This window comes from Conger conger, chromosome 4 (assembly GCF_963514075.1).
Source record: "Conger conger chromosome 4, fConCon1.1, whole genome shotgun sequence".
Lineage (NCBI taxonomy): Eukaryota > Metazoa > Chordata > Actinopteri > Anguilliformes > Congridae > Conger > Conger conger.
The window spans coordinates 31,509,784-31,522,274 of record NC_083763.1 but is presented as its reverse complement, the minus strand read 5'-3'; the positions used below and the strand labels follow the sequence as shown (position 1 = coordinate 31,522,274).

The window sequence follows — 12,491 nt, the reverse complement described above, 5'->3', positions numbered from 1 at the left end:
TCTTTAGTAGACAGCTTCATTTGGTTGAGGTGGCTTGACATTTTTACCTTGTTGTTTATGATGGCCCTCCTTTCTAATGCACCCAACTATGCTGTTATTTTCACAATGCTTTAGAGAGCATGGCCTTGTGGATGGCCACTTCTCACTTTCTCTCTTGCTCTCTCCAGGTAGCGATGGAGAGAAATAAATTGTGCACCAGCGTTGTCTTCTGCAATGTTGATTTCTTGACAGTGCCACAGATTATAGAGGCTAACCCAGTCAGTTACATTTGAACATGGTTTATCTCTGTTCAAGCTGAAATGATTTGATGCATCTTATGAATGCTTATAAATAGACATGCGAACAGGCTGCGGACAGTTCTGGTGGTGATCAATGTTCTGTTCCATGGATGTTGGCTTTGTACATTTAAAAAAATTTATATATAAAACTTCTGTTCTAACTGGAACCTGTTGAACAGGAGTGGCTAACCCTGTTCCTGAAGAGCCACAGAGTCTACTGTATTTAATTGTAACACACCTCACGTGACTTTGAATGCAAGCATGCAAGAGCTGACACTGGTTACTGTGGTACTGTGGTCTCCAACCCTAGTCCAAGAGAGGTACAGGGTCTGCTATTTTTGTCAGATGGGATTTCACCTTACAATCCCACAATTTCACTTTACATGCACCCAGTTGAGACCCAAGTAACCAGGTGAGGTAACTGAGAGGGAGGGCGGCCTATTAGATAGTGGTTAAGGTACATGACTGGGACCCGCAAGGTTGGTGTTTCGATCCCCAGTGTAGCCACAATAAGATCCGCACAGCCTTTGGGCCCTTGAGCCTGCATTGCTCCAGGGGAGGATTGTCTCCTGCTTAGTCTAAGATAAGAGCATCTACCAAATGACATTAATGTAATGTAAAAATAGAGGAATTGCAGCAACAAACACCCTGAAACCACAAAAGTCTCACAGTCTATGATTACAACATGTAATATGAAGCGTTATGATACAGTTCAGTGTTCTCATACACTCTTCTGGAAAATTGACAGTGACAAACGCACTCCAGACAAGCGATCACTGAAACTTTGTGTACTATAGCGTCTTCTCCAAGCGAAGAATACATATCTAGTTATAAAACTATGCCAGTTGGTTATCAGTAGCAACAAGCAAATTAGCTATTAGTTAGCTTGCCGAATTTACAAATATCCACCTGAGGCACAATGCTTGTGCAACTATGCTCGCAACGCTCACTACTATGTCTACTTTGGCTAATATGCTTGTTGCTACCGATAACCAACTGATATTGTTTTATAAGTAGATATGTAGTCTTAGCTTGGATAATAAGCAATAGTATACAGAGTTTCAGTGATCGCTTGTCTGGAGTGCAATTTTGGCAGCTACACAAAGGATCAGAATAAGCCCCATGCCATTGGCTTTGGCAATTAGAACCTATTTTCAACCAATGAGCTTGAATTGGCCCGTCAACTATATATTTTGAAACCCAAATTTAAGAACATGTCAGTGAGCCTTTTTTCAATGATAGGAAGAGATTTAAAATGGTCTTGTAACAATGTTTTAGCACAAAAATCTTACCGATTATACCTTTAGGTGCATAGTAACAATGAAAACCAGCAGACCCTGTGGCTCTCTAGGCGTCAATGCTCCAAAGTATTCCTCTGGTTGTTCACTTGCAGAGTACTGACCGGTGATCAGTTTTGCATGGCATAACAAACTATGAGATTTTCATCCATCAACACTACAAAGCTTGGCCAGATGTCACAGTCTTTACACAACCCCCTTCAAAGCCCGAGCATGTGTCTAAACATCTTTCAACCTTGTTTATATTGCATCTTTTCTCTTTTGTTCAGTGTGTTTGCTGTTGGATGCTATTTTCTACGAAAGGACCTGATTATATCATTCAGCCTTCTGTTGCCTTGAACCTGTTTGTTTGAACCTGCACATATGAATGGCTTGTCAGAAAAATGAGACTGATTCCTGATTCCAAATCTTCACCATTAATGAGCTATTCTTTCTGAAAGGGTGATCAGTTATTTTCACTGCAGTCATAATTTAACCCCGTAATAATTGTAGTGAGGATTCAGGAAATTATTACGCATTTTACAGTGAAACCCAAGGAAAGTTTTCAGCTGGGCTTAAAATCATAAGGCAGCAGAAATAAAATCAAGAGGGCAACAGAATGTCGGTTGCCATTACTCATTCCTGTGGTTCTCCAGGACCAGGACTGGGGGTCTTCACAAATGCTGTATAAATGCTTTGTTTTGGCCAACAGTACACTTTACCTTTGGCATTTGTCTTACAACTTACATACTGCTCGTGAAGTCAAAATAAGGTGATATAAATGGTTCGGTGTGCTTTTTGGTTTGGTCCGGTCCGGTGTTTAGACATGCGGTGACATCATTGTTGATGTGAGGTGACCAGCACTTTCCTGTGTGAGTCACGATGTGTGTCACCTCTGTGTCACTTTGTGGCTTCTACCACCAGCCAAGGGTACAGGGGAGTGGGAGCAAGAAACAAATAGTCCACTGGACTATAATGAGAGAGAGGATGAGAGTGATGCCAGTGCTGAATGCTATTACTGTCACTGCTGAATCATTTTTCTGTATAGTGTAACAGTATGATTCAGATCATCTCCATAGTTTGCATACGGTACTGTAACTGGAGGTACAAAGTGTAGTAGAAAAGCAATGTGGGACGGGGCCCCAAAATCAACCTTGTTCCCTGGAATCGCCATTCTCTTCGTGATAAGAGAGGCCTTATCTTCGAAGTGCACTAAATTCAGTCCTCTATCCCATGGTACGTTCTCTCCATATAAACTTCCCCATACCCCACCAAGCTGACTGACTGTTTTGCTATATAAACACCAGAGTGCTTCCAGCAAGATTACAGTGATTATATGAGTGCATTTTATGTCAGCCACTTTTCATCCTAGTTAACCTCTGTGATTGCTGAAGATTGTGTTTGAAAATTGACAAGATTAATAACTTTGTTATTGGGGGTTATGGTGCAAGCAGCCATATAGGGTTATTGAGTGCATAATGTCCAGACATTATCGTATACCAAAGGTTTGGGAAAAATCTTGAAACGGTTTTAAATGCATTTTTTAAATGACCTGATTAGTGTCACTTAGATTCCAGTTGGGTACAACTAAGATTTTAACAAGCTTTTCATAACTCCAAAAAAAGGAAATATACAATATATGGTGGGTCCAGAAGTCTGAGACCACTAGTGAAAATGCTTCTATTTAACATTCTTTTCTAATTTAATACAACATTTTCATTACTAATTATTTTATCAGCATAACAATTTGAGTGAAAAGTTGAATCTTTGAAAAGACAACATTAATTTCAGAATTTCTTAGTATTTGGTATGTCTACCTTTTGCTTTAATGGCAAGGTACACTCAAGCTAGCATTGACTCCACAAGTTTGTGCAAAACCTGATGATTCATGTTATCCCAGCTTTACTTAACAATGTTCCAAAGAGCATCTTGTGATGTTACTGAATGCTTGTCTTCTGTCAGTCTTCAAGTGCCCCCTTAAATATTCAGTGGAGTTGTGGTCAGGTGAATGTGGATTGTCCAGCACTCCTTGCTCTTCTTTGGTCTTTGAGTAGTTCTTGCAAAGCTTTGAAGTAACTTTCATTTGTTAAAATTTTTTCAAAATCCTAAAACTTTGTTTATTTCCAGGATTACATGAAAAACCTCCCAGATTTTCAATGTGGTCTCAGACGTTTGGACCCCACTGTATGTATCTCCTACCATTGTGGTTTCTTTGGGAAAAGTGGAAATTGGCTTCCCCTGTGAAATTAATGCATTTCTGCTGTATATCTTTGCTCTATGCTGATTTTTTTTTCTTGTGTGAGTTTCTGCTGTAGTTCATATAAAGAAATGTTGAAGCTGCCTTCATACAACAATGACAATTATTTATTGCAGATATGTGATCATACATAAAGTGTGTCTTTTACTTTACCATTGTTTGATGACAATATATCATGACACTTGAAATAAATATTTCACAAAATGTGTATATTTTACCAAAGCAATCACCAGCCCAGTTCTCTTCCTTCCTGTGTGTCAGTGTGTGGATTTGCTATAAAAGGCAGCATCACCATTAAGAATTTTTTTAATAGAATCACTTCTTCATAAGCATGTTAATGCATAAGAGTTGTTTTTCATTCAAGTTACTGACAATGTTTCCTCAGTAACCTCGGCTGACTCAGTCGTTGTATCTTTTTCCAGTTCGGCATTTGGTTACCAGGGCTTTTTAGTTACTATGATTACTTGTATGCACTTTCAAATGTGCATCATTAAGATGAAAAACACTATGGGAAAAAAGCAGCTGCTACTATGTGGTCCAAGGCAGACTATTCATCAATTAAGAGCTTCATTCCATTTTCTAATTTTATATAACATTTTTATGAAAAGATAATTTCAGCTTTGTTGTTGCTCCATACAGACTTTTTCTTAAACCCTTGTGCTAGTGCAGGCATTTGTAACCATGCCAGATTGGTTACCTTGGCAATTACATCAAGTAATGACATCAGTAGGGTTGCGCATACACACTCAGCTTTGGCTCGCCTGTCAGATGGTAATTAGTGTATTCTGCTCCCTTTGTAGTTATCCAGCTCCAGCCCATCAGGTTTATTAAAAGAGGTGGCTGTATCCCATCAGGGAGACAAATGTAAGCCAACATCTCAGGTATAATGCTGAACAAAACCTTGGTGAATTGAATTTGCATGGGCTTGACTTTCATTATGTCAGAAATATGGAGAGAAGAACCAATCGCAACCCAGTTCTTGGCAAAGAGGGTGTCTTTATTAAAAAGGTTGGGGTTGATACAGGAAATGGGTGAATACCGGCAATTACTTGCAGATAATCAAGTTCATAGTCACCAAAGAGGCAGGCAGTGGGTCATACACAGGTAGGCAAACAAAACAAACTACAGTACCAAACACAGTCCGAAATCCGTAATCCAAGAAGTCAAGCAAAGTCCGATAACAGGTAATCAAAACACCAGTGAAAGGGCAAATTCACAAAGTGAAGTTGGGGTACACAAAACAGGCAGGCAGAAAACAGCTGGAAAGTATGGTCGGGACAAAACAATCAGCCTAAGAACTGGTAAAAAAATAACAAGCAACAAAACAAAAACAGGCAGGCTTAAATACAAGGATAATTATCCACAACGATGAACAGGTGTGAGTGATAGAAGTTGATAGGAGCTGATAGGAGCGACACAGGTGAGTAGTGGGTTATGGGATGTGAACAGAGACAAAAAACAAAGGAACAAAGGTAATACAAAAGGAAACTCTAGGAGACATAGGCACAGGATGTGACACGTTGGGATTACAATCTGTGACATGCTTCTCATAGACAGCATGTCCTAAGAGAATTACATTTGATAAATTCAGTTCAAGTCTGTTGAGAAATACCGTATGCATTAATTATGAGATGAATAATTATACACACTTCATGGCATAGGTTAAATCTGATACATTTGTTCATTAATTTGATATGCTATATTGCAAGGGAGACGCCAGAGACAGTGAGCATACGATATATTAATCATATTTATTAATTTCCAATTAAATGAATACTGACTGCCACAGAACTTCTAGAAAAATTGTGTAAAATCATTGGAAAATTGTGAATTATGTGTATTGACTTTTGGTGGGACAGGGACCAGCACTTTATAGTAATATCCAAATTAAACCTAACACTGTCATCTAGACGACATCCATTGGTAATGTCACCTGTGACGAAGCGGTGTCCCAAATCACAGTTGCTTTAAATGTCACTGCCTCCTTAGAGCAAGGAGGTCCTGTGTTCGAATCCCGGTTGGCCGGGGTCTCTCTGTGTGGAGTTTGTATGTTTTCCCCGTGTTTGCTTGGGTTTCCTCCGGGTACTCCGGTTTCCTCCCACAGTCCAAAGACATGCAGATTAGGCTGATTGGAGAGTCTAAATTGCCCATGGGTATGTGTGTGTGAGTGAATGGTGTGTGTGCCCTGTGATGGACTGGTGACCGGTCCAGGGTGAATTCCTGTCTTTCGCCCAATGTATGCTGGGATAGGCTCCAGCCCCCCTGCGACCCTGTTCAGGATAAGCGGGTTAAGATAATGGATGGATGGATCTAATAGCATACTCTGTAAGGGTATGACTTTTGTGATACCGATTTTTACAGAGTGGTAGCCTACCCATTTTTTTATTTTATACGTTTGCGCTTTACGGACGCATCTGGACGGAAGGTGATTGCTCCATTGCCTGAAAACCTCAAGAAACGGTTGCTTGGAGCTGTCAACCCTTACAATAAAGATAATTAGAAAAATATGCCTAAAGTACTTTTTCTGAACTAAATCCGAGAGAGATGCTATTTAAAATGCATTTTCTTTGTACTTTCCAGAAGTGAATATTCATAAGGTTGACAAGCTTCTGGCCATTTTGACAGATAAGCATGAAGATGTGGCTAGTCTCAGGAACTTGATTTTCTCTCCACAAACCACTAGAGTTTCTAGGTATTGATGGTTACACATTGTTTTTGAAATGCTGAACCACTGCTTGTGGCATCAGATGTTTGTAGAGGAAGGTGAGTTCCCAGAGACTCCCATGGCATACATCACAGTCCAATCATATAAGGAAGAGGTGGAGTCAGTATTAAACATGCCTGAAATACATGTGTCACTATGTCAAAGTGGTGGCCATTGCTTCCAGCTAATTTAGTATAGTGATTAGCATAATAGTCTCTGATGCAGGAGAACTGGGTTTGGGACTTGCCAGTTCATGTTCTCTTTGTTTCACTCACTGAAAAACAATTGAAAATATAATAACATGATATTTCAACTCAGTCCAGGGGATTTTGGGAAAGGCAATCTTAATTTATCTTGTTTTGTAATTTCTGTTCATTACTGTTCATTATTCTCGAACAAAAAAATAATAATTTGATTATAGCAATGAGCACCAATGATACAGCCAATGCCTTCTATAACAGCATCCTGCCTCAAATTGAAAGACACTTCCCTATGAAGACGAAAAGGACCTGTCCTTCAGATAAATCATGGATCACGCCGAGGATTAAGCACCAGATACACCAGAGACAGCACCAGAGACAATCAAAGCCAAAAACAGGGAAATTATTGACTGGCCAAGTTATTCATCTGATCTGAATCCAATTGAACATGCTTTTCATAAACTGAAGAGAAAACTTAAGGCAACTAACCCCTGAAGCTAGCAGGAGCCGAAAATTGCTGCGGTACAGTCCTTCAAGCAGTCAGTGATGTAAAGAATATACCACAAGCATCTAAACATGACTTAAATTCTTTCACATAATGAATATGTCCCAAACATTATGGTGCCCTGGAATGGTGGGACTATGTATAACAATTGCTGTAATTTCTACATGGTGAAACCAAAATGTATAAAAGTATCATAAAAGCTGAATATATGAGCACTTTAACCACATGTGAATTGTTTGATTACAAATATAAAATAGAAGTGTATACAATAAATAAGCAATTCATTATTATGATAGAACAAATAACCTGTTTGTACTAGAATGTGAATGGGTACAAAACGGGTAGTGTTTGTATATATACTGTATATATTTACCATAGCCACACACCTGGAATAAAAAAACACTGCTACTGCAGTTTTTTGAAGAAAAATATTTTTAATAAAAGAAACAACACACTGAGCATAACTGGACTAAACATATTGCAATAAATAAAGAAGACCACCCTTCTTGAATGTCAAATTCTGATTTTGAAGAGGAGAAGTAATTTGTAAGTGAGGTGCTCCAATAGATTATCTCCTGTGCAAAGCAGTGGCACCACACCCACTCAAGCAATGTGTCAGTCATAGATCAGTCAGTGCAGTCTAAGGTAATTTTCCACACATTTTTCCACAGGAGGCCAAAATATAAGCAAAGTCCTTCACAGTGGGCAGGTCCTACATTTATCATTCCAATTGTAGCTATATAATTTGATCATTTGTACTCACAATAACTGGTTTGAACATACAATGATACACTCAGTGAGCACTTTATTAGGTATATTAGACTTATTTTTCAGCTATGGCTGTTTCTATCCACTGCGTGGTTATTCCCATTACTGTCAGCTTCCTGTCAGCTTCAACCAGTCTGGCCATTGTCCTCAGACCTCTCTCATTAACAATATGTTTTTTTCCTACAGAACTGCTGCTCACTGAATGTTTTTTGTTTTTCACACCATTCTCTGCAAACTCTAGAGACTGTTGTGCGTGAAAACCACAGGAGATCAGCAGTTTATGAGATACTCAAACCACCCTGTATGGCACCAACAATCATTCCATGGTCAAAGTCACTTAGATCACATTTATTCCCTAGTTTGACATTTGGTCTGAGCAACAGCTGAACCTCTTGACCACGTATGCATGATTTTATGCATTTAGTTGCTGCCACATGATTGGCTGATTAAATATTTGCATTAACAAGCTGGAGTACAGGTTTACCTAATAAATTGCTCACTGAGTGTACATTCCTGAAAAAAAGAAATATTCCCAATGGAAAGTTAACATTTGCAATATGAAAAAATATAAATTTGTATCAAAATGCAATAGTCAAGAGAAGTTTTTGGTAAGTTCCCTTGGAGATCCCATGTAAATACCAGTTCTGGTGTTTCTCACACTGGTGTGAGTAGCCCCGTGAGATCTGTTTGGGGTGAATGCCAATGCAAGAACCTTTTACCATAAGTCTGATGTAATTAAACTGATCTTCCTGAAAAGGGTGGAGGTGGTGGGGGGGGGGGGGGGGGTAGTGTTTGTATTTCACTTCACTGTCCGTATCACTCAAATGTACAAAGCCGCTCCATAATACCACAGGCTCCTGACCCATGGAGTTAATTTTCCATTTGGATTGGAGGGAGCGCTTAGGGTGGCTCGACCCGACCTGTCCACCCGGTTCAGACGTGTGCGCTCTTGGCGTGGTTGGTGGAGGAGGAGGCTGGGGCGAGGTTGGCCCCACCCTGTTTAGAGTAGTAGAAGCGGTTCTCTGCATACTGGGCCGGGCGGTCACTGGAGCAGCAGCTTATGACAGAGCCCCCCAGCAGACAGAAAGCGGAGCCCACCCAGCCGGCGTACAGGGAGAAGCCGAAGGACATGAGGCTGTGATCGTGGTGCACGCCAATGGGGAACCACACGGTCGACACAATCCCACACAGAGCTGGGCAGAAGGGCACAGATAAAAAAAGGCATTACCAATCAATCTACAAACTGCACACTACACTCTCAGAAATGAAGTGACATTGTAGGCACATTTTTGCTCTTCAAGGATCAAATTTCCCAAATGTACTATAAATGTACAGTAATGTTCTCTTTGGGTACAAATGAGAACATTTTAGAAGCAAAATAAAAAATACAAATAAAATTATTAATATAAATATTGCTGGCTAGGGGGACAATCTTATATACATATAGGGTACTGCCCCAGCGACACGCATTTGTACATTCTTAGGCACTTTTCATACCTTTATTTCTGTGAGTGTAAAACCATGCTATTTGACACCCATCATAAAGGAGCACTGTTACACTTTTTTCACTTGAGCTTATTTACATTAAATGCTTATATTATGTATGTAGGCATTTTTAAAATCACCGTCAGTGTAGCCATTTCTTGTTTGATGTCCAGTGACGTTACATCTTGTTTGACGTACAGAAGGCATTATACATGGCATTTGTATAATAATGTAATATAGTGTAGCTTTTGTCAGAGATCTGTGCTGATACCTTGATGGACAGCAGGCTGATAGGACTGATCAATTTAATTTCCTATCTTTTGAGGCTTTCAGCAAATGCAAACATTTAACTGAAAATGTTGTCTCATGTTATTAAGTCAGTACAAATGTATTTGTACTGACAATCAGCACAGTTGGCTTTCTGTTTAAATGACTATAGCCAGAAGTCAATATTCACCATGAACTTTGATTTAAAAATAATATCAAGTGTCAGTTTTCAATTACTTAATAAACAGTTTGGCGAGTTCAGCAACCACCAGAATGATTACCTGATTATACGGTTTCATTTCTGATTTGGAAATAATTTCTTTATGAAACAGGATGTAGGAAGCTTGTGCTTCAGTTAGGACTGAGTAACACTCCATGTCATTGATTACAGTTCAAGGCTTAAGGTGAGGCAGTGATGAGATAGTGCCTCCGGTAGGAAACAGCTGGGTGGAAGATTAGAAAACACTAACCAACAGTATGTCTAAAGTATATACTTTAAAACAATGGTAGTTAGGTGTCTGGTAAGGCTTTGAAATCCACAGAGGATGGTACCAATTCTAAACAGTGGTGCCTTTTTTAACTGAATTATTTTCTTTTTGACTAAATTCTCATATACATATACACATTTTTAAAATGATTGATTTATTTATTTTCATATGTAGGCCAATTTTTATGTTTTTTTTTAATCTATACATAAAAAATGCTCTATGCAGATACTGTAGCTAAAGCTATAAACGGTAAGGGTGTAAGTGAAACAAATACACAGTTAAATGGCAAGACAAGCAGCATTCCGTAGTAAAAGGTGGGCTCACCCATTAGGAGAATCAATACCCCTCCCAGAACCGAACGCTTGTGTTTAGCGCTCTCGTGGTCATTTCCCAGGTTAATGCAGGGCATTGCCATCAACACGAGCGCCATGGCGGGCAGCCCGAGGATGGAAGCTGTGATCATCAGTGCACGAGATGTCTGGATGTACGCTGCGAACAAAATCGGGTGCAATTACAATGATGATTATTATTTTTTAAGCCAGTTTTAATGAAAATGTCAAAATATGGGTCCAATGTTATTATTCAGAGCAAGCACGACGACAAATGGAAAATGGGCGATCGGTGAGAAGTAGGCTATATCGGAATTGTTTCCGCAAACCAAGTTGTGATGTTTGCGTTTCAAATAATCACAAGCACACGCAGTGCAAGCACCATAAGTGAATCGATCTTTCTATTGAGGCTGAAGACAAATGCATACTCATTAAAACAACGGATACTACAGTTCATGGAAGAACAATAGATCTACCGACAACTAATAGCTAATGAACCTAATGAAAAAAAACTTACTTGATTTATGGCAAGTTTATTTTCCCTTATATCGGTGGAAATCAATGTCACTTTCAAACAACCTTTCCCATGACATAAGTTTGTTTGTTTTACTCAGTCAAATTAATACGTTTTTCCCCTCGATTGCTTTTATTGTCCTCTTAAGACGCGAAGTAGTTCATGGTTTTTCACACCATTCTCTGCAACCCCAAGAGACTGCTGAGCGTGAAAAGCACAGATACTCTGGTGGTCTGAGACACTCAAACCACCCTGTTTGTGTATCTTTAAATTAAGCTAAGCAGGACAGCAATGTTTACAAAGTTCAAAATTATGTGTAAAGGAATTTTTTTTGAACGCTTGAGTAAACAAACTTAATTATTTCCTTAAATACGTGTAGGCTAAAATCAGTTGAACACGTTTCGACATTTCGATTTTTCGATAAATGTATAAATAATTCAGTAACAGGATCCATGGCTTTTTCTTTTCCATTTATTTTAAAGAAAAAACAAAGAATAGGGCACCACATGTTGGCCGAATTACATTTGCTTGTTTAGAACGCAATGCACTCAGTCAGACAGGTGATTAAAATCTTACCAGGTAAGGCGAGGATCTCATTTAAAGCACTGCAATGATACAGCGCCGTAGAAATTACGCAATCGGCCCATAAACCTTTGGCGCCCAGTTCGTCCATCTTCTTGCAGGTGTTCATGCCATATTTACAGGTCACAACCCAGTCGTTGGTAGCAGTCGCGATAATTATTCCGACCCAGCCTATACAGCTCACAGTAAATCCGCTGAACTGCAGACAGCTTTGCGACATGTTGCAGCTGGGTCAATATACTCAGTAGCCTAAAGAGAAAACGTGTTTCGTGCAAATGGTATGGAAAATGAAGCACTATCTGCCTGTAAGATCCAAAGACAGATAATGGAAAATATTTCAGATACTGGTAATATTAAAGAAAGGTGAAAAGCCTATAATATCCTTCAAGAGTCCATCCAAATGAGGAATATCTAACAGTAGTATGTGGTCGTGATAATTCCATTCGGTACAACGCACGCAAAGCCAAAAAGATTTCTCTTGAAATCTAATATCACGGCTTTTATACCCAACCCGAGACGAGAAAAAGTTCCCCCAAAACTTTCTGCCAATCAGATTGAAGAGAGACAATGTTAGCGCTTGTGCCTTTCTCCCTTCGGTTTTTTTATTCATTGCAATAGCACAAGTGTGATACAAATAGCCGAATTAACCAACTTCTTCTTTTTCTTCTTATTCAAATTGCGTAAACGCAAAAACGTGTAGGCCTATTTTATTTCCTTGTTATGTAGGCTAAATTTAAAAGCGAAACTCTTTTGCGCAACAGTTCGAAATGATCCAATTGTGGCACGACATGCCACCTGATCCACCTAATTCTATTACTGAATAACTACTATAACGAC

At 39.3% G+C, this 12,491-nt stretch overlaps 1 protein-coding gene across 1 annotated transcript; it reads right to left on the bottom strand.

Annotated features, from left to right (window-relative positions):
• Window positions 1-7,641: 7,641 nt before the first annotated feature.
• Window positions 7,642-12,106, bottom strand: LOC133127343 (claudin-11-like). Its single transcript, XM_061240146.1, has 3 exons — window positions 11,649-12,106; window positions 10,554-10,718; window positions 7,642-9,182 (listed from the first exon to the last, which is right to left on the bottom strand). Exons 1-3 carry the CDS (start codon window positions 11,872-11,874, stop codon window positions 8,923-8,925), a joined length of 651 nt encoding a protein of 216 aa, XP_061096130.1. The 5' UTR covers window positions 11,875-12,106; the 3' UTR covers window positions 7,642-8,922.
• Between the last annotated feature and the right edge of the window lie 385 nt (window positions 12,107-12,491).

What these genes read in the sequence shown, in the direction of transcription:
- LOC133127343 (XM_061240146.1), bottom strand. Translation starts at nt 11,874, where the DNA reads ATGTCGCAAAGCTGTCTGCAGTTCAGCGGATTTACTGTGAGCTGTATA. An exon ending in TGAGATCCTCGCCTTACCTG is followed by an intron (nt 10,719 to 11,648) that starts GTAAGATTTTAA and finishes TTTTGTTCGCAG; the next exon opens with CGTACATCCAGACATCTCGT. An exon ending in GGTATTGATTCTCCTAATGG is followed by an intron (nt 9,183 to 10,553) that starts GTGAGCCCACCT and finishes CCTTCTGCCCAG; the next exon opens with CTCTGTGTGGGATTGTGTCG.